The sequence below is a fragment of the Hyperoodon ampullatus genome (genome assembly GCF_949752795.1).
Source record: "Hyperoodon ampullatus genome assembly, chromosome: 1".
Classification (NCBI taxonomy): Eukaryota; Metazoa; Chordata; class Mammalia; order Artiodactyla; family Ziphiidae; genus Hyperoodon; species Hyperoodon ampullatus.
In genome coordinates, this window is record NC_136914.1 from 14,079,642 (window position 1) to 14,107,306 (window position 27,665).

A 27,665-nucleotide genomic window follows, 5' to 3' on the forward strand; every position below is an offset into this window, starting at 1 on the left:
AGGAGTCAGCCCGTTCACAGAAGTGTGAGCAGACTACACGTAACAAACGGTCTCCAAAGCCCTGCCTTTGCGCATGCATGCGGACACACACACACACACACACGCACACACACACGCACAGTGGTTAGTGTTGCGCCGTTCAGCCGGGAGGCCGTGGGGGGAGGTCCTGGCAGCCACATGCACCAACACTCCTGCAACAGGACGCATCCTCAGGCCACCGACAGGAAAGGGAAGAAGAAGAAGTCGAAGGCGAACTTCACGGCGCCGTGCACGGTGCTGCGCCAGTCGCGCTCCACCTTCACTTGCCGCCTGGCCGGGGAGAGCTGCGCCATGCAGTTGAGGCAGCTGATGGCCTTGAGCTCGAAGACGGGCCACTTGCTGCCCAGGCGGCCCTCGAGGACGGTGCTGAACTCGATGACGCTGCCCTGGCGCAGGTGGAGCAGCACGTCCTTGAACTCGCTGCTGGCCCGCAGCACGATGTCCTTGGTGATGTCGTCCTCCTCGGGGCCGCGGGTGCCGTTGGCGCCACTGTAGGGCATGCCCACGGTGATCTCGAACTTGTGCCGGTCGAACTTCTTGATGTGGCAGGGGTGCTTGGCCAGGAGCTTGAGGCGGCAGAGCTCCTCCTCGGCCGTGGAGACGTTCCCCGAGCTACAGGACGGGTAGGCCTCACCGTAGAGGCAGCGCACCCAGTCGCCAATGAAGAGCGGGAGCATGTTGATGGCCGACTCGGCGCTGTTGTCGATCTCCGTCACGCGGACATACTTGAAGCGGCCGGTCCACGTGACCCTGTGGCCCTCCAGGTGGCTGCACAGGATCTGAGTGCGGGCCATGTTGGTCTCCTTCCAGGCCCTCGGCCCGCACAGGAAGCCGTACTGCTGCCAGGTCAGCGTGGAGTTGTAGACCTTCATGCCCTCCGAGCGGTACACGTAGAACCAGCAGAAGAGCACGATGGCCGTGATCCACACCAGGATAAGCTTGACGATGGAGCTCCGTGTCAGGGACTTGACCATCTCCACCATGGAGAAGTTGGCCCTGGTCCACCAACGGACCAGCAGGGGGATGCTGCAGACCACCATGGTGACCACAACCTTGGTGAGCTCTAGGGACAAGAACCAGTGGGCCAACTGCACCACAGCCATCAGCGCCAGGCCGGCCACCAGGATGGGGAGAGCGAAGAGGAAGAGGAAGTAGCCGATGGATGCGCGCACCAGCCCCAGGCCGGTGGACTCGAGCAGGATGACCACAGAGAGCTCGCACCACATGAAGCAGACCAGGTAGGGGACCAGGTAGCAGTAGGCGCCCTTGAAGTTTCTCAGCTGGGCCATGCGGAAGAAGACGTACAGCAGGTACACATAGAGCAGGCAGGGGATGCTGACGTTCAGGACGACGAAGTGGCCGACGGGCACTGTGAAGAAGGTCTGGCCCAGGAGCTTCAGGTAGCGCCAGTCGACGGGCACAGTGGGCAGAAGAGAGAGCAGGCCGGCCGCCACCTCGGTCACCAGGGCCCTCCTGGTGTAGGGCTCGGCCGAGGTGCTCAGGCTCATGTAGCTGGTGACCGTGAAGAAGACGGACACGACGGCCAGCTCCGAGCAGGGGATGCAGTCCTTGCTGGCGACGGGGAAGGAGAAGATGACGAAGAAGACAGACAGCAGGAAGTGGACGTAGGGCTCCAGGTGGTTCCAGCCGAAGTTGCCCTCGGCCTGCTCCACGTCCAGGTTGGGCTCGAATCGCAGGAGCAGGCTGGTGAGGGCACGGAAGCTCTCCCAGGCCTTGCTGTCCTGGAAGACCTTCAGGGTGCAGATGACCATGGAGATGAAGGACAGGTAGAAGACGACCAGGGGCACGAGGAGGGCGAAGAAGTCGACGGTGAGATTGCTGACGATGAAGAAGAAGACCAGGGCGTTGACGTGGTGGGTCGGCACGAGGGTGGACAGCCAGTGCAGGCCCGCCCGGGATGCCACGTCGATCAGGTACTCTTTCAGCTCCATGATGACATGCAGCGGGTATCTGACCACCTGGGAGGAGGGGTGCAGACAAAGGAGGGGCGCTGGAACGCGGCCGGGGTGGGAGCCCTACTCTCTGCCGTGTCACTGCTCTCTGTCACTCACCCGCACTGCCCCCGGCTCCGGGCAAAGCGAGCTCACCTGCCGTTTCAGCCACAGCCGGGCCCTTGGTCCTCACGGTCCCTCCACCTGTAACACCCTCTGCAGGTGGTGATGCTCCACGTGGTCTCACGAACCTTCCCTCGACCCCGCCCAATCCTGCAGGGCCCGGCCTCTCCCTCCTGCACACCCCTGACTCCCAACCCTCCACCAGGGTCTCCTGACTTATGAGGGCTGGTCTTCGCTGCAAGACCTGGGGCGCCTGGCAGAGCCCACCTGGCCCCCTCTTCCCTCCCCACGGGCCTCACACTTGCAAAGGTGACGGAGCACCGGGCTGCTTGCGTCTCAGCCACCCCTGTGGAGGGGACTTCACCGAGCCTCAGCGGCTCACCCATCCACCAAGGGGGAGAGGAACCGCTGCTTTACCGGCCTACGCTGGGCTCTGACCGGCCCAGGAGCGGAGCGGGGACTCCGGGAAGGAGAGTTCGGCAGCCATGTGAATGGAAACGGTTCAGCTGCGACGGGGCGGATGCGACGTCTTCACTGCGACAGGAGGCCCGACGCCAGCCGCCTGCACCCCCACCCCTGCACACCGACTGCTCAGAACAGACGCACAACCCTCACAGCCACGTTCAAGGGAAGCACCGCTCCCTGCCTTGGGTCCCACTCCCCGGGGCTGTGCTCGCTGCAAAGAGCAGCAGAAGCCCTCGGCCTTTTCCGCAACAGAAGATGAATGAGGGGCTGCGAGGGAAGCGAGGGCGATTCTGCCACCCAGGGTGGCCCCCATACCTGCCTGGGTCTCTGTACAGAATCCCGGAGGCTTCCAGCCCCACCATGGCTCCGGGGAGACGGGAGGGAAGCCGAAGGGGGTGAATAAAGAAAGTAGCTGTGGGCAGTGCCAGTGCTCACTCGGTCCTCCTCAAGGAGGACCACACCAGGGACTGGGTCCTCGCAGAGGTCACCCACGCCTGGGGGCAGCAAAGCCCAGCTGCACCCAGAGCCCGTCCGAGGGGCTACATGACAGAAGCCGTGTCAGCGGCCCCCTGGGGACAGACTCGCTTTGCCCCACCCACCAGGGGGCCGAGGAGGGCAGGGATCCTGGGTGTGTACAACTGAGTGACAGTACTGGGGTGTGGCCGTCATCTGCCCAAGAGCCGCGGCTGGCAGGCAACTCAGGATGACCAGGACGTCCGGGAGCAGCCAGGAGAGTGAGTTCTCCAGATGAGAGTGACCCGGGCTCACAGGGGAAACAGGAGTGTGTAAGACTGTGTGTGTGTGCGTGCACGTCTACAGACACACACGCGCGTGCACGCAGAGCTGCATTCCTCCTGACGTGTTTGTGACGGTCCACTTACTCTCTGTTTTAGAATGGGCAAGAAAATGAACAAGCCAGTAAACCAACTAAAGGCTCCCCCAGCTCACTGGGGCCAGCTTCCCAGAAGCAGACACAGCACTCACCCCATCTGGAGGTGGCACTAGGGGACGTCAGACGCCATAAGGTTAGCCTTGGTGGGGATTTCTGACACTTGCCAGACAGCAAACCAGTGTCTCCAAAAAGAACCTGCTCTGGCTTCCTCTGGGAGGGGCCCCTTCGGCCCAAAGCCACACCCACCAGCTGAAACACAACAGGATGGAAAGAGCCCTCGAGTGCATCAGCCGCGGCCTCTCGGCTCATCCCTGTGGACGGGGCCTTTCTAACCAGACAGATGAGAGGCACTCCAGGGCGGCTGTTCCCACAGCCATTCTCTCTCTGTACAACCAGCACTGGACAGCTTTGGGGGAGCTAGCCTGGAGGTACCCAAGTAGCTGGGACCTTAAAACTAATCTGAAATCCTGTCCTAATGCTCAAAACCATTCACACTATTTTTTTTTTTTTTTTTTTTTGCCCATGAGGCCACACAATCACATGGTTGAGAGGACCTTTAAAAGACACAAAGCTTCTAGAACCCGATGTCCAATGGTGCCAGCCTCTGCCTGCATGGTGAGGCCCCTGGGCCACCACGACCAGGAGTTCTCTCCGGTCCCAATTCTGTCCCTTGTAGCTTCTATCCAAGCCCTACTTCTTGGGGCCCCACCAAATTGTGAGACTAGAAACCTTTTCTGTAGAGAAAGCCCAAACAAATTAAAATGAACTTTTCTTTGAGCAGGAGAGAAATTTTTAAAAATGAGTAGGGGGACTTCCCTGGTGGTCCAGTGGTTAGGACTCTGCGCTTCCGCTATTAGGGACACAGGTTCGATCCCTGGTTGGGGAACTAAGATCCTGCATGTCGCGCAGCATGGCCAAAAAAAAAAAAATGAGTAGGGAGTCAGTTCACAAAAGGATAGGAGAGGGCAACCTGGCCAGGGCTGTGGTCACCAGTCGCTCGGCTAATGTGAGAAACCGAGCAAACAGCCTTTTACAACCGGGGAAGCCGACCAAGGAACCCACTGCTCACTCAGCAGGTCGAGGCAAGTTCATCTCAACTAGACTCTGCTCAGACCTGAGTGAATGTTCACGTGCTGGATTCTCAATAATTTAATACAAAAACATTATGACTTTAAAATATTCCTGAATTCATCTTTAAGAAGGTTTCATCTGTCACCAAAGGCTTGAGAAGAGGCAGCTCGGACCCTGGAACATCCCTGGGGGTCACGTCAGCTCGCAGAGAGGCATCTGGCACTTCCCACTGGGGTGCTGAGGACTCTCCAGGCACGTGTCCTTTCTCCGTCCTCCAGGGGGCTAATAAAGGCTGGAACAGCTTTTAGTTCCAGGAGACGCCTGCTATGATTCATTCTCTCTTTTTCCAAAGGCTTTTAATGAGACAAACTGTAAAAGAATCAAAGTGCTCTGACAACTTCAAAAACTGAAAAAAAAAAAAAAAGAGCCTTATTTCTTTTCAGAATACTTTAAATCTCTTTTTCCCAAAAAGGACTTTCAGATATCTTACAGCACTGAACTTGTTACCAGTAAGGAGGGTAACATAACTTGCTGTCCAAACAAGGATGCTTTTGAAAGCAGGCATCATTAGTAATTATGCCAGAACAATGCAAACTACAATGTCCAGGCCAGGACCACCTGGCCCATGGGTCTTCTCCCACTACCCTTTCACCTTTGACACTCACTGGCATTTGGGGAGCACCTCCTCTTTGTGAAGAACCACAGCAAATGCTCCACCTTCCCTCGCTCACTTTAATAAGAAAACTAATGTCATTTGTGAACACACTTAGCCCAGGCCTGCTTCCGAGTGGGCCTCCAATAAAAGCCATGGCCTCCCTGGTTGGCTTCCTGGGCCATCCCGACCCCGCGTCTCAGAACCTTCACCCTGGACACTCTACCTGCCCTCAGGGACTCTCACTCAGCTCGCTGGTCCTGAGCGTGGCCTTCACACCCACCTCTCTGGGCTGCAGCATCTCTGTGGAACTTGCTTCCAAGTCGGCCTCCCCACCCACCGAGGGCAGCTTTCTGAGCCTCCATCTCCAGCCAGCACAGTGCTTACACTGCGCTGCGTCTGGGAGGGCGACACGTCAGCACACTTTCTGTCACCAGCCCCGACCCCGCTCGCGCACCCACAGTCCACTCTCCCACGCTGACGACAGCTCACACACATTCCCAGGCAGCTGGGGATGCACAGAACCCGACGGATTCTTGTGTGACTAATGCCAGGACCTCTGTGATGCTTCATCTGCTCAGAGGCCCTTGTGCTGGCCAGGGCCCTCCTGGCCAGTCGTGGTGATGGACCTGTCTGGGGCCGGATAGCCAGACTTCTATAAATCCTGGTGTTCTCGGCAAAGTGAGATACAGACACAACTAATTCAAGCCCGTGAGCTGAACTGGGGGAAATCTGGTGAAGGGCGGTGTGGCCACACTGTACATCTGCACCCTTAGTCACAACCACGTGACCAGGAAAACAAAAGCTGTGACACCAGGGCACACGAGCGGCCACTCCTGGCTGTCGGCAGGCGTCTGGATAAGCCTCCCTCGCACCCTGATGCCACTGCTGCTCACTGGCCAACGGTGTAAGCGCACGCTCCCCACTTCAGGTTGGCCCTCGGTCACCACCCTGCCACTCTCTCCGCACCACACCCGGCTTGCTCCCCGAGCCCCTGCAGATCCAGATAAACAGGCATCACTGCAGGGGCCTCCTGGCCACCTGAACACAGCACTCTGTTTTAGGGAAAAGGCATCTTCGAGGAACTGACCTCCACTCTGTGCCATAAACGGATAATTTTTCAAAATGACAGTCTAAGTGAAAGGCAGCCTCCAGTGCACGGCATCCTGTTCCCCCGATGGCGTTTGGCAGGGAAAGATGAGAAGGTGTCTGTGCTTGTCCATCACCCACTGAACCTGCCCGCCCCCGACAGTGTGCCCTTGGTTTCAGAGCCTGAGCGCACGTGAAAGGCCTCCCTTCACGTGTGTCCTTACAAAGACGCGTCCTTACGCAGTTATGGGGACGTCCCTGCAGGACGGGCCTCCGCAGTGACAAGCTACACAGTTCCTGAGGCCCCTGTGTTGGGCGAGACCCCCCACCTACAGCTCCCCGGGAGCACTGGGGGGCACAGGGGGGCGCGGCCCGGGCCGAGAGCCCTCCACGGGCGCCTCCAGCCATGCTCACCTTCAGGCGCAGGGGCAGGTCCTCGGGGCTCTTGCCTGCCAGCTCGTCATCGTCGACGTCCTGCAGGAACAGGTCGGCGGGGATGACGCCCTTGGCGTACTTCTTGGTGATCTCCACGAAGTCGTCTAGCGCTATGTAACTCTTGGCTAAAGCACAGGAGAGAACACATGGGGTCTGCGAGACTGCAAGCACTGTCACCCCACGTGGCCAGGCGAGCAGGGGCACGCTGGCTGGGCCAGGCAAACCCCTCCCTGGGCCCGGACGACGGGAGGAGAGAGGCAGACAGGCCTGCCGATGGCCTCCTCACCTTGGTGATGTGCTGTCCCTCCCCCGAAGCGGTCCCCTCCCTAGCTCTTCAAGCCTAGGGGCTGCCTGAGTCCAGCTCCAACGCTGACTCCTCAGCCACTGTCACCGCCAGGGCCCCTGTGACCCCTTCCCTCCCTTGGCCCTGGCTGCTCATAGCACTGACGCCCTGCGGCCCAGCCCCCACCTAACCCCGCCAGTCAACACGCATCCTCTGAGGACCTACTATGTGCTGGGCCTACTGTGTGCCGGGCACACCTTCACTACCTCCGCCCGCCATGTTCTGCCCTCTATCCCCCACCTCCCCACAGCCCACGCTGGGTGTCCCCAGGCCTCTGCCTGTGACGTCTGCTTGGCCTGGAGCACCCCCCAGTGCCCTCCGAGGGCTAGATGCCTCCTCACCCTCACTGGCTCGGGCACCTGGCATGTTCGCAGCCCCCGGCAGCTCTCTGTCCTGCAGGGACTGTCATGCTGTCCTCCCTGTCCCTCCAGAGTGCATGCTCCCAGTGGGCAGGGTCCAGATCCCAGAGCCCAGAACACTGACACCCAATCAACAGCCCCAAAGGGACTGAAAATCCATCATGCCTCCAAGACCCTGGAGGCCAGGCCTGGACTGCCAGGAGGGAGCAGACACGGCGCTCGGGGTAGTGGGAGAGACAGCACGGCAAGAGGTGTCACAAGCGCAGGACCGGCGGCCGTACTCACATTCGCTGCTGACCAAGCGCTCTAGCACCCGCCTCTGCTTCTGCAGCGACTTGGGCACGGGGCCAGGCTGCACCCCTCCGTCTGCAGGGGACAGAGAGGATTGAGAATCTGGGCAGGCTGACCGCCCCATTCCCTGCAGCCCCCCAGGAACCTGCCAGTGTGCCCTGGGGACTACAGGGCCTGGTGCCTCCACGTAGCCCTGGAGGGCAGTGCAAGGGCCACCCCTCGGGAGGACTGTCACCTCTCAGCTTCCGCCCCCAAGGGTGACTCAGGCCCCACAGGGCACAGCCCATCCCCTGTACGGGCGCGGCCTTGGCACTGGACACACCACACCCTCCGGTCAGCCTAGCCTGTCCCCGTACACCTTTGCTGCTAGCGTCGTCACTTGGCGTGATGCTCCGCTGGAGGAGGAAGCGCCCGCCCCTACCGCCACACCCCCAACCTGGCAGGCATTCACCCAGCTCTCCCGTGCCAGGCTCCGAGGTGCACCTCTGCAGGGGTGGGGGGCGGGCAGGAGTTGGACCAGAGCGCAGACAGTGACAACAGGAGAGGAGGGCACTGTGACTGAGAGGCCACGGGAGCCCCGAGTGGAAGTGGCCAGTGGGGGCGGAGGCAGCACGTGCAGGTGGCGCTGAGGCCTCACAGGGTCTCCGGGCTCCACACGGGGCAGCCGAGCCTGTCCAGTCAAGCACGCCTCTGCCACCCGGCCACCTCTGCTCGTCCCAGAGGGGCAGGTCAGACAGGACTCCTGCCCTGAAATCCCCGGAGAACGGGCAGAGGTGCCCCCCCAGCAGTCCTCTCTGAGGGGTCAGCAGGTAGCTCCAGCCCCCAGCATCTACCCCTCGGGGCCGGAGAAGGCGGGGCGAAGCCCTGGGCAGAGAGTCATTTTCTGAACAGCGGGAGGCAGGGGCTCCTCGAGGTCACGAAGTCACAAGAGTCAGGTGCCCCCCGCGCCACCAACCCAGGGAAACGGAGAGGCCACCCCCAGTCAGGGACGCCCATCCTCCCGCCCCGTCCGTCCTTCTGGCTGTTGCCCATGCCCTCTGTGGAAAGCCGAGTTAGAAGGAGGTGGGAGGACTGCAGAGGCTGGCGATGAGGTCTGCCCCGGAGAGACTCTTGGGGGTTCGGGGACCTAGGTCCCCGCCCGCACCTCTCACCCTCCCCGCACGCCCTGTCCCTCAGGAAGAGCAGGACACCGTTGGAACGACAAGGCCTGTGGCTCTGCCTGTGGGCAGGAGGGGAGGAAACCCCAAGGCTCAGAGCAAATCAAGGGAGAACCAGGGAAGGGCCCACTGGGCGCCCAGACCTTGGACTGAGCCAGAGCTTGGGGCACAGCTCAGGGCGGGGACCTCGGGAACAGGAGGATGCCCAGGAAGGATGCTCCCCGGCTTTACAGGACACCTGTGAGGTCCCCACAAGAAGGTCCCTGGAGCCCCCGCTTCGGCTCCCATGGGGAAGCGCCCAGGACTCCAACACAAAGGCCCAGGAGGCCGCCCGGCAAGGCCGCGTACCGTGCTCGTTGACCTGGCCCACGTTCTCCAGCAGCTCCGACACGGCCACCTGCTTCTTCTTCTTGGGGTTGAGCTTCCAGTACATGACGAGGGCCGCCTTGCGCACGGCCCGCTCCAGGTCGGTCTCGGAGGAAAGGTGCCTCACCTCCTGCTCGTTCTCGGAGGTGATGCCTGAGAGAGGAGAGGCATCAGAGCCCTCGCCTCACCTGCCCAGAAGCCGTCAGCGATGCCCCGGCCCTGGCCAGCCCGCTTGAGGGGGTTGGGAAGGGATTCCTGCAAGCGGCTTTGCAGGCACCTTTGTCACCAGGGCTGAAACGAACATCTGACCAAAAGGGCGTCTGGCCAAAGTCCCGGCCAGTGGGCGGCTCGGCCTGGCCTTTCAGCAGACACTCACCAAGTGTCCATGGTGGCCTGGTGCTGGGCAAGGACTCCCCGTCTTCCTGGCTTGCTCCCCGCTCCCCATTTCACCCTCACAAGGACCCTCTGTGGGATGCTGCTGTCCCCGCCTTACAGATGGAGAAACCCAGGCACACAGGGGCGGCCTGGATTGCCAAGGCCACCGAGTCAGAGAGGCAGAGCCGGTCTCAGACCCCGGTCAGTCTCACTGCAGTGAGCGGCCTGAGTGCAAGAGCGGGAAATCCCTGCACCTACAGCGCCCGCCCCTCCTAGGGCAGCCAGGAGCAACTGTGTCCCTGCACAGACGGCCCTTTCTCACGTAGGCAAGAGTCACCCATGGAGAAACCAGGAGCAGGTGTCATGGGCTGGTCAGCAGCTGCCTTTCCCCCTGCCCCCCACCACCTGGACGTCAGCAAGGCCCTTCCAGAGGGCAGCGAGACTAGGGATGGAGGATTGCGCTTTTTCTCCTTTGAAACGTCTCTGAAATTTTCCACCAGAGCCCGCGTTTCTTTTATGATCGGTAAGGACTCAACTGTGAGAACGTGGAGGATGTGGGTCGCACGAGGCCTGGCCCCTCCCTCACACGCCCTCTGGTCCTCGGGCCTGCCTCGGCTCCCTCAAGGCCTCTGGGAACCACTGGCTCCAACGGTGAGCTGTGCGGACCGCACCGACTGGATCGGCCGGTGCAAGGCCATCCTGCCTGCCCCGGAACGGGGAAGCTGGCTTGGTGAGAAATTTTGGCTAGCAAAATATGACCATTCCAAGTTGTCAAAGGCATCAGCCTAAGGTCCAGAGAGAGTAGATTCTATATAATAAATGTTACTTTAAAACATTACAATGCAAAACCAGAAGAAAAAAACTACCAGACTACAAAGCACTTCTCTCTGGGTTTCAACATGATGGATAACTTCTATCTTGATGTTTTCTATATAGTTCAAGTTTTCGTTGATAACAATAAACACTTCTACAATCTGAGGGGAAAAAGGCCCCTTTCTGACACACACTTTCATCTTTCTTCTGAGGTGTGACCCTTCAGGAAACACTCTTCCCTGACACCAGGAACGAGCCATTTCCCTTGGGCAGGATAACCTAGTAAGTGTCCGCACGTGGCCAGGCTACACATCACTGGCCCCCCCAACATCCAGACCCGTCCTGGCGGTGAGTGCCAGCCTGAGCGGGTCTTCACTGGTCCATGGTCCCCAGCTTCTCGGCTCAGACTGGGTGGAAAGTCAGTTCAGAAAGTGCCACTCTGATCTCAGGTCCCCGTCATGTTCTCCAACTTGGCTCCAGGATCTACTCCTCAATTTGGATTAGAACCCAGAGGGTATCTCCTTGTAGACACCACCACAAGTTAAAGAGGATGAAAATGGCTTCACTCCCTAAATATCACGTTATACTCCAAAAATGTCTAAACGGCAAAGCCACTGGCATAACAGAAACCACACTCATTACTCAACGGCACTGCCAGCAGCAAGTTTTCCTGCTGCTATTTTAGTTGTTAATTTAGCAAAGCAGCACGGCATACCTCATGCATCCCCCCAGGCTGCTTGACCCACCTTTTCTGTCCGCCAGGCACCGGCGGAGAAGCTTGACGGCCTCGCGCCGGCCCTGCTTGGCGGCGAGGGTCAGCCAGTCGACGGCAGTGCAGTTGTTGACCTCTTCATCCCCGTCGCCGGCAAGCTGCAGGTAGCGTTTCCCCACCTGCAAGCAGGACCCCGTCACGCCATGTGCTGCAGCGGCCTCCACGCACAGCGCCCGGGCTCCCACGTCCTGCCCTGACCTGCTCCCTGTAGCTGGGCAACCTCGGCCTCCCTCTCCCTCTCCGCCCGGTGCTCCCTGCCAGAGGGGGGTGTCAGGACCCCTCCCCCATTGATGCGATGAGAGAGCGGGTGGGGGCATGAGGACAGGCAGGAAGCAGAGATGGTATCAGAGGAGGTGATGCCCAAGATCAGGCAGGAGCTGGACAGAGGAGGTGAACACGTGCGTGCTCCCCAGAGGGCGGAGGGAAGAAACAAACACACCATGAACACGGAAACGCAACAAACGGGGGCCTGGCACACGGCGGGCACAGTCAGGCCGGCTCCCGGCTCCCAGCTCCCAGCTTGCAGGCACCAGCTTCTCCCACACCCACCATGCTGCAGGCCGCGGCCTGAGTCTCCCGTGGACAGCAGGGCTCACCTCCGTCTGTGCCTTGGGGTCCCCAGCCTTGGCCTTCTCCAGGACCTCTTCAAAGGGGGTGTCCACATCTCCCTTCGCAGGCCCTTTAACACAGGAAAACAAGCAGATGGACTGTCACCAAGCTGGTCCTTGTCACTTGTCTGAGGAGGGGAGGGGACGGCAGGAACAGACTTCAGCCCCAGGTCAAGAGCGTGACAGCAGATGCAGAGAGAACGCGCCAGGAAGCTGCTTTCCTGGGAGCAAGGACCACAAAGCTGCCAGGCGGCGGTTCCAGTGGCTGCTCAGAGCTCGTGGTGGGAGACAAGGGACAGAGCGGGGCACCAGTAAGCACCGTCACCCCCTCAGCTCACTGCAGCCAGAGCGGCTGAGCTCAGGCTTGAACGGAGTTCTAGAAAGATCCGAGGGCTCCAGTTCAAAAGCCTCTGACCTGAAGAACCTGCACCCCAATGCCCAGTGCCCCAATAAAGAAACCAAATTCATGTTTTCCAAGACTGTCGTCTCTACACACGACTGATTTTTGGAGGTCATAATCACGGTACATACATTTTGGTATATAAATATATATATATAAAGTAGTGAATCACAACCAATTTCCCATGTTGCTCTGCAGTGAAATGTACCATTTCAGTGGCTCAGAAATCCCATCAGGGTTCTGGGCCTCTGCTCTCCATCGGACCTTTAGGTTATTCCCATACTCCCTAATTTTATAAAATGGTGCCAACAAACCATTCTGTAGGTGTATTTTTTATTGGGGGGGTTATTCTCCCAGCATAGGTTCCTCAGGTGAATTACTAGGTCCAAGGGTCCAAACATCATACAGCTCGTGCTATATTTTCTTTGTAAAAAGCTATCCTAAGTTACAAAAGCATCACGTAACTTCATCCATTTCACTACAACCTCTCCTGCACTGGGCAGCATAACAAAAACTTTTTTAAAAAAGATCACTTTTTACCAGTCCCTTTCTTTGATTTAAGCAACCAATACCCGGGCCTATGCCCGACACCACACCTTGCCTCAGCCATTGCCACACCCCACCTTAGCAGGTGCCTATTTGGGATTAACAGACTCTTGCTCTCTAGACATTTCTAGAAACAGAAGGCAGAATTCAGGGAAACGTGAACAGTCCCCAGGAACACCCACCGGATGACCAGCTTTCCCTACCCCGTCATCCAGCCTTTCCCAGAACCAGGTCCGCCAGGCTCAGAGCCGGCCCCTGTGTGCAGGGTGCCCAAGTCTACGGCACCCAGGAGCCCAGGGGGAGACAGCAGGGCAGGGGCCTAAAGCGACGCAGCGTAGGAGGTTCAAAGGCAGAGGTCACACCTAGTTTGGAGAGGACATGGGGGCTGGGCGGGGGTGTCTGGGGATGGCTCAAAAGGAGGATTCTTAACGAGACCCACAGGTCAGGCACCTGTACTGAGACCCTCTTGGTGGACAGCTTGCAAACATGATGATACCTCTCCCTGCAGAGTTCAGCCTGGGTTTCCTTGCCCAGAGATGGCTTCAGGGCCCAGGACGTCCATCCCACCCTGTGGCCCCAGAACTTGGTGCTTCCTGAGTCATCAAGGTCAGTTCTCCCTTCGGCTGCTGTCACCCCTTCAGCAAGGGCGGGAATGAACTTTCTGGCCAAGGGCTCAGACTAAAGAGAACAAATGGGAAGGGTGGGCTCGCAGGGGAGGAGGGAGTGTGTGTAGAGAAATCTGACCTGCGTGTGAATCTACCCTTAGCGTCAAAGTGCCACATGACCAAGAGAGAGTCATTTTCAATCCCATCGTCAATATCCATCCAGTAGGACGGTTTATGAAGAATGAGACACTTCGTATTAAGTGCCTGGTCCAGAGTTGGCGTTCCCAGTGTGCGTTCCTTTCCCCTCCCCACGTCCCACCTCTCGGCTGACCCCAGGGCCTTCCTGGCTCACTGAGGCCACACTTCCCAGCCCAACACCAGGCACCTCTCGGAGTTCACAGCTCTTTTCTTTACTAACTAAATTCACAAGTCCAAGGTCCTTTTTATTAAATCAGAATATGGAGGATTCGAGCACAGATCTGTTGGCTAAAAAGATTATTCTGTCCGTGATTAATTTTTCGCAGACATTGTCCATAGCCTGACATTTCAAGAAGTCTCCTCAACATACAGAATCTCTTTGAAACGTGCACCTCACCTCCCTCATTACTCTGCTTTCCGTTTGGCACTGGCAGAAATCGGTCTACAACTACTCAAATGTTGGGCTCATGCTGCGAACCGATCGGGGGGTTCTGGCTTTCTCCATCTAAGGAGGAACCCTCACATAAAGAACACCGCCAGAAGCTGGCTGCGTCAGCGTGGACACCGAGGGCCGCTGAGCACACGAGTTCTCTGCAGGCTTGACCCTCATTCCTGGCCTCTTCCTAACCCTAACCTGATGTCCCCTTTGGGGACCCACCCTCCCCCACTCTCACAGGGTGGGTGCAGCAAGCCTACCTGGCCCGTCCATCTCCCTGACCACAGCAGCAGGTTCAGGGAGGGACACAGACCCAAGTCAGGACAGTGGGGTCCGTGCTGGCTGCTGGGCAATGTCTCTTCCTTCTGCTGGATCTCAGCTGACAGACACCAGCTTGGAGGCCAAGGACTGCCCTGGGGAAAGCCCACCTGAGAGTGAGGGCACGCAGGAAAGCAGAGCTGGGGGCAGATTCCCAATCATGTCACCTGAGTCCCTGGATACTCTACACTGTGCAGACATATGGAACTAACAGATCCCCTGCACCCTGTTTTTTTGCTTTTTTAAAAAATAAATTAATTTTATTGATTGATTGATTTTGGCCGCTTTTGTTCTTTGTTGCCGTGCGCGGCTTTCTCTAGTTGCGGCGAGAAGGGGCTACTCTTTGTTGCGGTGCGCGGGCTTCTCACTGAAGTGGCTTCTCTTGTTGCAGAGCACGGGCTCTAAGCACTCGGGCTTCAGTTGTGGCGCACGGGCTTAGTTGCTCTGCGGCATGTGGGAGCTTCCCGGACCAGGGCTTGAACCCATGTCCCCTGCATTGGCAGGTGGATTCTTAACCACTGCGCCACCAGGGAAGCCCCAAACCCTGTGGGTTTTTTTTTTGTTTTTTTTTTGCTTATGTTAATTTACACTGGGTTTCAACATCACCGGCAACCGAGAGTGTGCCGACTCTAGCTCACTTTTGAAAGTCTTTCTGTCGATCACAAAACGGCAATAGCAGAGCTGCATGGCCCTGGGTAGTCTCCTCACCTCTGCGAGGATCCACGGAGGACCAGCACACCCCTTCCTTTATACTATTTATCTCCTGTGGATCCCATGCATTTGAGAGACTTGTATCCACCACACCGCATTAGTAACTGATGCTCATTTTGTCATGAAATGGGAGGAGAGTCCCCAGGATGCTGTCGCCTCCCCCCAGCACAGCCCATCTCCATTTTCCCGCGTCTCTCACGGTCCCACCAGCCTTTACGGAGATGATCTGTGTCCCGCAGGTCTGACCCATCTCCATCCCCCAGTGTCAGACACAGCTCAGCAAATGCTGAACAGATGGAGGGGTGGACAGGGAACCGACAAGGGAATGGTCTCAAGATTTCATCTCTGTCTCCCCACATCCTTGCACAGGGCCTGGAACACAGCACACTCTTGGCCTGGAGACTGAACTGCCAAGCTCACCTCCCTGGTCTGAGCAAGTTCTGAGTAGAAACAGACAAAGGTGGGTGGCGAGCAAGTCATGCTCCCACTCGTCACCCACCCCAGGGCCGTGGGCTGGGGAGCCTCAGGCGTCCCTTCCCAGAAGTCCCGAGGGCTCTGCCAGATCCCCGGAGACGGCTGAGAGCAAGTGAGAAGCTGGCTTCCATTTTCCACAACTGCTGAGATCTAGATTTGCTGGAGCACATTGTTTAAATTGTTGAACGCACGCCAAAGGCTCTTAAAAGAAGAGCACAATCTGAAACACACAGAACTGTGGTGCCGTACTCCAGTCTCTAGGGGCTGCCGCCCGTCCACTGCCTCACTCGCTGGCCCTGGACAAGGCCTTGGGCCTTAGAGTCCCTGGTCCTCTCCTGACACCCACCACGTGGGCTGCGGTGAAGGGAAAGGTGATAAGAACCCGAGGGCATCCCACGTATCCTCCTCATCGCTGTGGGCGGCTGGGTCACCTTGCACCAGGGGGTGTCCCAGCAGCCTTCGTGATGCTGACTCTGGTTCTCATGAACGCACAAGAAGGACAATCCCTGCGACCCCGTCGTTTCCAGGGGCTGGCTAAGCTCCAAGGCGGGGGTCCCGGGCAGGAGGTCCGAGCTGCCCACAGGCCCAAGCAGGGGTCATGGACCTGGCCCGTCATCACTCACCCAGCAGACGTTTACTGAGCGTTGGCCCCGGGCCAGTCTGAGCTCCAGGAGCCAAGGGCACTGAGCTGAAGGAGGCAGGACCCCCGCCCTCCCTACCCACCCAGGGGCCAGACGGGGACAACCACATTTCAACAGTGCAGGCTCAGGGGGGCGGTGGAGGTGCCAGGCACCCTCAATCCTGATGGCAAGGGCTTCCTGGAAGAGGTGACACCCAAGACTTGGAATGCAAAGGGGAGGTTAAAGGCAAGGGATGAAGGGCATGCTGCCAAGTTTCCAAAGGTCCCAGGAAGCCACCAGGCCGGAGACAGCCTCACCGCCCCTGCCACCTGTCCTCACGACAGGTAACCCTAGAGTGAGGGGGTCAGAGTGACGGCCTGGCAACCAGACAGACCAGGGCTTCAGTCAGGGTCAGGATAAAATAATGCGTGTACAAAACTCCCTAAATCATCAATAGCCAGCACCTTGACCGGACAAGGAGAAAGCGAGTCGTTGGTGGCTGTGGCTTGTCCCCAGGATAGCAGGGACTCGGCGCTCCGCGTCCCCTCCCGCGCCACATCATCTCCTGACCTTCCCAATCCCGCCGTCCCGCCCTGAACCCCGCTGGGAAACTGCCCCGCCCACGCCCTGCACCCACCTGGCAGCTCCAGCCAGAGACCTGGAGTCAGCCCAGCTTCCGGGGGCCTCTCCACCTGCCACGTGCCTCCCTGCCGGCCTCGGCTCCCACGGGTCATCTCCACGTCACAGAGGTCATGCCGCTCCTCTGGTTGAAACCCTCTAACGTTCCTCAGAACACCCATTCCCCTTATCCCGACCATTTGAGACCCCACTCAGTTGGCCGACCTCTTGACCCCGCATCCAACCCCTGCCCAGAGCCATCAGCCTGGGAGCCCTTCGTGCCCTGCACGTGGCGGCGGGCCCTCGGTCTTGCCCACTGCCTTGCCCACTGTCTCCTGCACCCACTGAGCAGGCCCTCGGTCAACACCAGGGTGAACGCTTCCTGCTGTGTCCAATTCAGTGACGGTGACGCCACAGAGAGAAGGGACGCAGCAGGGCCCAGATGTGGCGGGCCGGGACCCTGAGGGTGCCAACTGGCTCAGCACTTGCTCAGTACCCCCCGCCCCTCCCCTCGGGGTCAGAAGCCAAACAGAGACCACATGTGTTTCCTGACTCTTCTTATCTGAAACTGGCAGTCTTGACTTGGTCCATCCTCTGAGGCCGTTTTGCTTCACCCAGATTGAAACCAAGTGCATTCCCAGCCCCGGTCTCCTGGCCCCGCAGCCGTGGGGTGTTTGTGGCTGGACCGAGATTCCGGATCAGGCCCTGGCCTGCCCAGAGGCCTTGGAGACGAAGCAGAGAATGCAGTGATCTTTGAAGGAGATGTGGAGATCAGAAGAGCCCAGTGGGGCGCGTTTCTGGGGACAGTCAGGCACTAGTCCAGCGTGATGGAGCCGCAGAGCTCAGGCCCTCTTCACCCAGAGCTCGGAGGTCCCTGCAGCTCCTCTGGGCATGGGGGCAGCGTGGGACAGGAGACTGGGATCACCCCTGTGCCCATCACTCAGCACTGGCCGCTTTGGCAAGTTGATGGCTCAGTTTCCTCATCTCTAGATGGGGACAAGAACAGAGCCTCCCTCTCGAGCTACCGTGAGGGGTCACGTAAAGCCCCCAGGTCCGCAGTGCACATGGCAGATGCTCCCCACCACGGGTCTGGGGCCCCTGCATGGAGCAGGGGCAGTGCTGAGCTGGGGGTGCTCAGCTCAGGCAGCTGGCTTCTCAAGGGGGAAAACGAAACGGCAAGGCTGGGTGAGCTGGAGAAGGGCGGGGCGGGGCCTGGGACTTCCCTAACTCATACAGAGCGCCTGGAGCAGCGGGGGCCAGGAGAGTCACGGCGTCCTGCCTCGTGCAGGACACAAGGAAGCATGTGGGCGCACACGCACACACGCACAGCTTACAGCACAACAGCCTCCTGGGGGAGAGAAGAATCCGACGCACACGTGAAGCCCCTACACCCAGACACACAGAGCCTGGAGCTGACACTGAGACCGGTCGCCCAAGAGGGACTGAGTGGGGCCGTGAAACTGGAAGGCTGCCCCGACATGAGAGACAACACCCCAGGAGAAGCCTGAATAGGAAGTGAGACGGGCTCAGGGGGCAGGAGGCTTGATGACATCCACGAAACACATCAAGCTCCAGGCACAGACCCTCTCCACGCCACCGGGCAGGCACCTAAGGGACGAGGGGCCTTGACTCAGCACCTCGTCCCATGCGCCATGCTCAGAGCACAGGGTCCCAGCACGTGGACTCCACATGGCTGGTATGACTGCACCCACTTTACAGATATAGAGACAGGCTCAGCGAGGCCTCCCAACTCCCTCAAGGGCACACAGCTCAAGGCCACCAGCCCGGCCAAGCGTCCCACCTCAGCCATCCCGGCACCATCTTCCTGCACCACCTCATGGCCCTGACACTCAGTAAATAAACAGCTCATGTGCACAGACGTAGTCCAGAGTCCCGGCTGGGGCGCACGGGAGACTAGCACTGGCACCAAACCACAGAGTGTTTTTCAAACTACAGACTTCGACCCAGAAGGTCGTGGAACCAATTTAACTGCCCACAAACAGCATTTGTTTTTAAATAAAAGCAACAGAATGGAGACTATCAGACAGCAACACACACACTAAGGACAAGTATGGTTTTGGAAATTTCCGTTCCCACTGGATGTGTGCGTGTGTGCGTGCAGGCCCATGGGTGTGTGAGGCCGGTGATGACAACACACGTCTTTCTTGCTGTGGGAGGAGGTCAGAAAGTCTAAGAGGCGGCAGTGCCTTGAGAGCTGGGTAGGATTTCAACAGGTGGAGATGGTGATGGCATATTTGGGGCAGAGGTTCCCACGTGGCAAAGGGGAGGTGGGGGAACAGGGAAGGCGGAGGCGGATTTGGAGAACGTGGGATGGTCTCGGTGAGCAGGGAGGAGAGGGCGGTGATCCACGGAAAGAAGTCACAGGGCTTTCACCACCCACGGAGCTTTTAGACCCGATGTCCCCAGCGGGCTCCGTTCTGATCGCCGCACCTGTAATCGGAGCCAAGGTCCCTACTTCACAGGTTTGGTCGCTGTGAGAATAAGACAGACGCACTGAGAAGTACTGGGTGGATAATTAGAAAAAGTAACGCCGATACCAACTATGTTTTCCCCAAATATCACAGCCAGAGGTCCAGGGATCCTCCCTTTCTTGGAACTCACAGTAGACTTGAGGATTTTTCCCTACAACAGCCCCGAAAGCACAGAGGAGCCTCTCACACAAGGCTCCTGTTACAGCCCGTTGCCTGGTCCTGCCCCCGCTCACTCCTGGTGTAGCTCAAATCGCAGGCCAGACACGAGAGCATCACCAATCTGAGCCTTCCTTCTTCGCTGCCACCCCGTCACCTGGGAGGTCCGGGGCTCTCTCTACCCCAAGCCCACCCCAGGCGAGGCCATTTCTTCCCTCTGGCCCTTGCTCGTGCTGTGCCCTCTCTCCCCAGGCTCACTCTTGCTCAGGCGTCATCTCTTCCCACAGAGCAGGTCTCCACCTCCCCAGCGCCAGGGCCAGGGCCACCTCTATGCTCCCCAGGCCCTGTGCTTCCCTCTGCTCCCCACGAGACCGTGGACTCCTTGGAGGCAGGGGGCAGGCCTGACTCACCTGTGCTGCCCATGGCCACTCAGGGCCAGCAAAGGGCCGTGCTCAGTGAGCAGCAGCAGGTGGACAGAGGACGGACCAAACCCTGGTGTCCCTCCCCCAATGTCAGCAAGGCTGCCAGAGCCACAACCAGCTGTCCCGTCGCGCCCGGGTCCTCACACTGTCTCATCTCTTCCCCTGGGAGGTGCCTCCTGGGACAGAGTGGAAACCTGAGGAGGCCCAGGAGTGCACTGCGGGGGAGGGGAAGCCCTTGGAAGCCTGGCCTGAGGATGGAAGATGGTGGTCCAGAGGGCAGCGGGGACCTGGGCCTGGGCCCAGGTATATTCCAGGCTGGCAGCCAGTCCCCAAGGGGAGTGGCCACGTGGGGCCCCCAGACCAGGCAGAGCTGCCTGACTGAATGGCCCCTGAGCAGTGGCCACGGTGGACAGGGAACAACATGGGCTGCCCCGAGTGCTGGGTGGGACCAGCTGGGGTGGGGAAGACTTCCTCCTGCCACCTCCCCCCATACAGTGCCTGGTGGAGACCCTGAGCAGGTGGGAGCTGGTGCATTTGATTATAAATAAAATAAGGAAATGTGAAGTCTGCTGCAGCCCAAGTTTGTGAACTTAGGAGCAAAGGCCGCTGCAAGGTGAGAGTCGAGGGGCCCTGGGTGGAGCAGGTGGGCCCCCGACCACAGGGGATGCCCTGCAGGAGGAACCTCGCAGGGGTGTCTGGACCACGTGCCAGGACTTGGGTGCTCACCCTGCTTCTAGAACAGCCCCGGGGGAGGACAGTCCAGCTTCCCAGGCCCCATGCCCTTACCTGTTCCATCCACCCTTTCTTGGCTCCTGGCATGCGAGGCCTGGGACACGGCCGGGGCAGCTGTGTCTCTCACATCTGGTCCAGGTCCAACCTGGGGTCCGGGAGCTCGGGGCGCCCCACTCGTCTCCTGCTCCACCGAGGTCGTGGCATTGAGCCGTGAGCGGGCCTGGGGCTGTTGTGGCAGCGGTGGAGACTGTGGGCCAGAGGGGCTCGGAGTACGGGCACCGGAAGCCATTCTGTAGCGAGAAAAGCGGAGGGTCAGACACATGAGGCCAGCCAAGCCCAGTCTGCTCTGGCCTCTAGTTTCTGGTAAAGAGAGGGGACGGAAAAGGGAAGCAGGGTGGGGGCTGCCCAGCATTCTATGTGATCTCATTCAACCTCGCAACAGCCCCCGTAAGACACTCCCATTTTACAGGGCAGGAAATCGAGGGATGAAACACTCAAGGCCGGCTGGCTTGGCAAGTCCCACAGCAGGCATGAGCCGGGCCCTAAGTCTCAAGGCCTTGAGTCCCTGCCTCACCAGGCATGAGCCACGGAACCTCGGGTGTGCTCATCTGAGAAGTGGGGATGTAGAATGTCGTGAGGATTCAGTAAGATGGTCCACACGGAGCCCTGGGCACAGTGCCTGGCTGTGCTGGGATGAAAGCTGGCCTCCAAGTACGTCCACCCAAAATCTGTGAAGGAGACCTTGCTTGGCAGAAGGGGTCCTTGCAGATGCAGTCACGGATCTTGACATGAGGTCATCCTGACTTAGGGTGGGCCCTAATCCAGTGACCGGTCTCCTTATAAGGAGAGGGAAACACAGACACAGAGAGGAGGGCACCGTGTGAAGGAGGAGGCGGAGATCAGACAGATGCAGCTGCACGCCCAGGGATGCCAAGGATCGCCAGCGACACCCGAAGCCAGGAGAGGCGAGGAAGGACTCTCCCTCAGGGCCCCCAGGAGCAACCAACCCCGCCGACATCCTGATCGCAGACTTCTGCCTCCAGAACTATGAGACAATAAATGTCTATTGTCTAAAGCCACCAAGTTTCTGTAAATTTCTTATATGAGCCCTAGGAAATGAATACACTGGCACAGAGTGAAAGTTAAATCAATGTGAGGAGAGAGGAAGAGGAAGAGGAGGGATAGGGAGGGTGGGGGAGGAGGGAAGAGAGAGGAAAGAGGGAGCGAAACGGGGAGGTGCAGAGAAGGGGGCAACACAGCCCCTGGAGCCAGGACGTAGTCAGACCTGCCCAACTCCCAAGCCCTCCACGCTAGGCCTGAACCACAGGACAGATATCAGGGAACTTGAATGCACCCGATATGAACACACACTAGATGTGGAGTGACGGAAACCATGAAGCTGGTGTGTCAGAACGGATGACTGGAACAGACTGGTGAGCGCAGAGAGTCTACAACAGGGGAAAGGGCTCCATTAGTCAATGATGCCATTTAGCAAAACAGCAAAAACCACCACTGACACAATTAAGGGCAACCACGAGCCCCAGACCATGGAGCTGAGAGCTCTAGGAGTTCCCCAGCCAGGGAACCAGGGTCAGACACAGACCCTGAAGAAGTCGGGACCACGTGCACTGTGCGGGGGATCCCCAAGGATCCCATGACCCTCACCACAGCCTCAAGGCCATCTCCATCCTCTTCACTGAGATGAGGAAATGAGCACAGAGCAGGGAAAGCCTGGCAGTGAGGAATCTGGCTCCCAAACTAACCCGTCATAGCTGTCGCGCCCTTGGCTGTGTCCACCAGCTCTGTGGTCCTGAGCAGGCCACATCCCTCTCTGCACCTCAGTTTCCTCAACTGTAAATGGGGACAGTCGTCTTACACTTGGGGACACTGTGAGAAATACATGAGACCAGAGACCACAAGGGGCCAGGTTCCCAGGCATCCCCAGTGCCCAGCTCCAAGCTCTGAGCCTGCCCTGAGCCTGCCAGAGTGGGTCTGACACGTGTCTGCAGGCTGCTGACACAGCAAGAGTCGGAGGGGGCCCCAGGCACCCCACGCCACTTCCCCGGGGCTACACAACCATGTCTGCTCCATTCCTACTACAGATGGGTCCCAGAGATCAGATCTCTGTCCGCCAAAGAACCCTGGAGATTTCAATCTGGACATTCCTCACCCAGAGGGACTAAGCCCTTATTTTAAAACATCCCCCTGGCTGCAAACCAAAAGCATGTCAAGCCACATGGATCTGCTTGGAAACCAACACAGTGCTTGGTGCTATTTCCAAACACCAGGCTTCCCAGAACCAAACAAAGAGGAAACTTTTGTGAAATTCGTCATCTGGCTGCACGTGCAGACCCATTGGGCAGGTGGCCAGCTGTGGGCGGGGAAAGTCCGAAGGTGATTTAGCAGACAGAACCCAGTTGTGCAGGTCACTGGCTGACCTGAGACAAACCACGTGGAGCCACATCCGACCTGGAATTTCAGGAAAACACAGGTTCTGGCTGGCCTGTTGGGCTAAGTATTATGCATATCACATTACAATCAAAATAATACTGTTTAAAGTAAAATCTCTGGTTAGTGAGAATGGAAGAATAAAGGAGGATTAATTTTCAGGTACCCTGAGAGTTGGCCAAACCCTTTTTGAATCAAAGACCTTGTTATTTTAAAACAAACGAAATGATCCATTGCCATGGATGGGTCACAGGGAGGATCACAGGTGATCTCCCGGTGGAGGGACCCGCATGGTGTCTGGTGCTTTCTTTTCTGTCTTCTTTCCTGTGACACCGGGGGCCCTGAAGGCAGGGGCTACATCTCATTCACTCAGAATACCTGCCTGCTTGCCTTGCAAGGTACACCGGAGGCAGCCTGGCCTGGGGGAAGGAGCCCGGCTGGGGAAGGGCCTGCCCCAGCTCACTGTGTGATCGGAAGCAGGTCCCTCCCTCCACCCTGGCCCCAGAATCCCGAATCCAGACTCCTGACTGCAGGATGAGAGCATCAGCGTCCCGCTCCACCCCAGCTCCAAGACTCCTCCGATGCCTACGAGTGGGGCAGTCAACCCACACTGCCGCCCCGTGACCAGAGCAAAGGCTTGGAACCTGTCATTGTGTAAAGATCCAGAAAAGTAGAGTGGCCAGCATTCTTTCCACATGAGCACCCAGGCATATTTTTATCCCATCAAAACACAAAATGCCAGCATCACGGAGCTCGGCTGAGGGGCTGCCACCCCCTGAGAGGGCTGCTAGGATCATGCATCTACTGACACGTGGAGAATGATCTCACGTGGACTTCGGCCCAAGCTCTCTAACCCTTGCTCAGGCCGGCCCCACTCTGCTCTCCCCCCAGGGGGGCCACCCCGACCTCTGAAACAAGCCCCCATGGGAAGCCTTAAGGATGTTCACACACCCTCTGAGCAGAGCCTCCACCATCAGGATCCCAGACCAGGGGAAAAACCAGGGGTGCCCACGGTTTCACATTCAGCCCACTTGCTGCTCCCCCACATCCACGTGCCACTGTGGACCTCCACGCCTTTGCTCCTACAGAGCACCTCTCTGGTGTCCATCACAGCTGTACCTTCCAGCACCGTCCAGAGAGGGCAGGTGTGAAACTCACAGCCCCTCCAGACGGTGCTACACTATATAGCTGTTAACCAGGACCTGTATAAGAACGTTTAAAGATAAGGAAATGTTTGGGCTTCCCTGGTGGCACAGAGGTTGAGAGTCCACCTGCCGATGCAGGGGACACAGGTTCATGCCCTGGTCTGGGAAGATCCCACATGCCACGGAGCGGCTGGGCCCGTAAGCCATGGCTGCTGAGCCTGCGCGTCCGGAGCCTGTGCTCCGCAACGGGAGAGGCCACAACAGTGAGAGGCCCGCGTACCGCAAAAAAAATAATAATAATAAAAAAAATAAGGAAATGTTTGCATAACGCTGTTAAGCGGGATTTAAAGCACCATGAGCTATTGCCCTGAGTCTATTTAGGATGAAAACAAAATTCATCTGCACAAAAAGATGGAAGAAAATGCCCCCACAATGGTTATACTATGTCTGGGTGAAGAGACTACAGGTAGTTTTATTTTATTCTTTTTCTAAATGTACTTCCCTCGTTTTCTATAATGAACGTGCAAGGTTTTTGAAATTACCACAAAATGTTGTTCTAAAACCCGTCTGTGACTGAGCCTGAAGGGGGAGGGCCCAGGGGTTCCCAGGGTCTGGGATGTCTGCTCTGGCCTGGAGCCTGGCACAGGGCTGCTCCTCAAGACAAGGGCACATAGCCCTTGGAGGCACCTATTTTTGCCCCAGAGTATTAAGGGCCAAACCAAGGAACATCCCGGCTCTACCCAATGTGCCAAGTTCCCAGGACTAAGGGGGAATCAAGCTGGGAATGCTCCTCGCCTGGCCGGGATGGGTCAGTGGGCATGGACTGTGGGCCGATCCTGTGCCGGGCCCCAACTTGGGCCTCCCGGGCCCCAGAGAGGATCCTATAGGACCTGCCTTGGAGAACTCAGTCCAGATGGGAAGGATGACACCCAAACTGACAACCACAAGGAGGGAGCTCTCGGGGGCTGCAAGCACAGAAGGGGGCCACGCTCAGCGGTGGAAAAGGGGCAGGGTGGGGATTCTGGATGAGTGGCCTTGACTAAAGCTTTAGGACAAGCAGACATGAGCCAGGCAAGGGTGAAGGGCAGGAGGAATGGAGGTGTGTGGGCATTTCAGAGGGGGACTGCCCAGGAGAAAGGGCAGCGGACGTGGCTTAAAGGCAACATGGCTGGGAAGGTGCGGAAGTGACTCTGGGGCGGGCGCACAGGGAGGAGAAAAGAGGCTGAGCGGGCAGCCGGAACCTGGGGCAGGTCCCGAGGGCCTGAACAAGTGCCAGGCTTAGTGTGGGGTTGAGCGTAGGGCAGAAGGAAATGCAGGCTGGTGCTGCAGGGCAGTGGCAGTTAAAGAACCATCAGGGCTGTATGGGGACGGCCCAGGGAGACCGGGGAGGGAGCTGGGTGGTCTTCCAGGGAAAGTGAGGAGGCCTGGCCTAGGGCAAGCATCTGAGTGCGCTCCTGGGCCAGGAGAAACAGAAGCATCACCAACTGAATGTGGGCAGGGGGGAGCAGAATGGGGCCTGATTTGTGCCCTGGGGCCATGGTGTCGGTGCCACTTGCTGAGGAGGGGACCTGGGAGAGGGCAGGGAGCCATAGGAAGCACAGAGCAAGCTCGCTATCATAATTCTTACCACCACTATCGTGGACCAGGATCTGGTCTCTGTCCCACAGCACAGGCATTCTGGGGATCAGGCACTGAACTAGGTTCCCCTCTGTGACCAGCCCCAAAGGCCTGTCCAGCCGTGGCCTGGGAGGGGCCGGGGAGGCCTGAGTGGGGAGTCCTCCACATACCCCTCCATCCTGGGAAAGGAGACGAGATGTGGTCTCCCAGCAGCCTTTCCTGTGTCCAGTCAAAGGTCCGTTGGCTGGGGGAGCAAGTATATAAAGGAACGTTCTTCTGAATCCCTGATCAGATGCCAAGGGGCTCCAGTGAGAATCACAGCCCCTTGGAGACAGAGCGGACAGGACGGGCAGTGGAGAGTATGGCCTCTGGGCTTCTGTTGGCGTGGCTTCCTCACTGAGTCTGCAGTGAGGGCAGGCAGCCAGCACACTGAGTACCCAGGGCATCGCTCCCTCAGTGATGCATCCCAGCAGAAGGGAAAGCCCTTTACAAATGGGCCAAGTGCCAGGAGTCACTGTCCAAGGTGAGAAGAGGCAGGCACTGGTTCTCAGCACCTGCCCAGGGGCAGAGGTTTCCCACCAGGCTCTGCATGATCAGCTGTGGGGTCTTAACCGCCTCGTGGGTCAAATAGGGATATAATTCCTACCCCTAAGACTACTGGGAGGGCCAAATACTGTACAAATGTTAGTTCCTCAGAATTTCTTAACATCAACTACAATAAATGGTGTGAGAGGGCCCAGCTCCACCACACCCAGAAGTCAGATTCCCCAGAAAGTTTCCACCTATCAAAACAGAAATTGATGTTCCTGAGGGCCAGGTTCACACCAGCCAGGGCCCAGGGGCTGCCACTGGCCCTCCCCATGCCTTACTGAGGAGGAGCCCCAGGGGGAGAGTAACTGCTACACAGATTCTAAGTGGGCAGTGGGGGCTTCAGCCTCAGAATCTGCCCCTTCAGGAGGGCACGTGCCCGCTTGGGGAGTGAACCCCCAGCACGCGCGCGCACGCGCACACACACACACACACACACACACACACCCAGCAGCCCCTATGAGGAGGCCCAGGCGCCTTCCAGCGGCCCCAGGGGCACTGAAGGCGGCCCGGGGTTCCAGAGAGCCCGCCGACGGCCGCGGAGGAAGGGCCATGACTGGGCAACTTGGTACAGATGCTGTGGGACGCAGGGCAGGCGCGCCCCCTTCCATTTGCTGGGTCCCCAGCGCCACAAGCCGCTTGCCTCTGAAGCCGGTTTTCCCGCCGGCAGTGGGATTTCTAAGCCAGGCTCGCGGGCGTGACGGTGCTCGGAGCGCGCAGTGCCCCGCGATGCCCGGGGTGCCCGGACTGGGGACGAGGGGGCGCGCACCCCGGAAGGAAGACGTGATCGAGGCCCGGGCAGGGGTTGCCGTGAGCGTCGCGGAGAGGGCGGGACCCCGGCCCTCCAACTTCTGGGGAACTTGTAGGGGACACTAGTACCAGCCGCCCGTCCGCTCAGATGGGGAAACTGAGGCCGAGGCGGGCTGCAACTCCGGGTGCTCCCGGTTCTCTTTCCAGCCCACCCTGCGACCATCCCTTGCCGTGAAGTACTCACCGGCCCGCTAGTAGGCCTCACGCGGCGCCGCGACGCCCTTGGACTTCAGAGCTCGCTGCAAAGCTGCTCGAGAGGAGCTGGATGCACCAGGGCCAAAGGGAAGCAACCGCGACCGAGCGGGCGGCGCCGATTACAGTGGCAGCGGGAGAGCTCTGCCCACAACGAGGGGAGGGGAGGGGCGGGGCCGGGGGCGGGGCCGCAGGCTGTCCTCCACTCTCGACGCGGCCAGGAGGACGCGGCGCCGACTCGACCCGCTGAGCGGCCGGCGTGCCTGCCAATCACTGCTCTCCTCCGCCAATCGAAGAGCGCCTCGCCTGACAGTTGCCCACTGGCCCACAGGGCC

At 58.7% G+C, this 27,665-nt stretch overlaps 1 protein-coding gene across 1 annotated transcript; it reads right to left on the bottom strand.

The window, feature by feature from the left end:
- Positions 1 to 209: 209 nt before the first annotated feature.
- Positions 210 to 20,819, bottom strand: WFS1 (wolframin ER transmembrane glycoprotein; the record flags this gene model as incomplete). The annotated part of the gene is made up of 7 exons (XM_079713174.1): positions 210 to 2,018; positions 6,698 to 6,843; positions 7,706 to 7,786; positions 9,217 to 9,387; positions 11,169 to 11,313; positions 11,791 to 11,873; positions 20,585 to 20,819. 7 exons carry the CDS (start codon positions 20,817 to 20,819, stop codon positions 210 to 212), a joined length of 2,670 nt encoding a protein of 889 aa, XP_079569300.1.
- Positions 20,820 to 27,665: the final 6,846 nt, after the last annotated feature.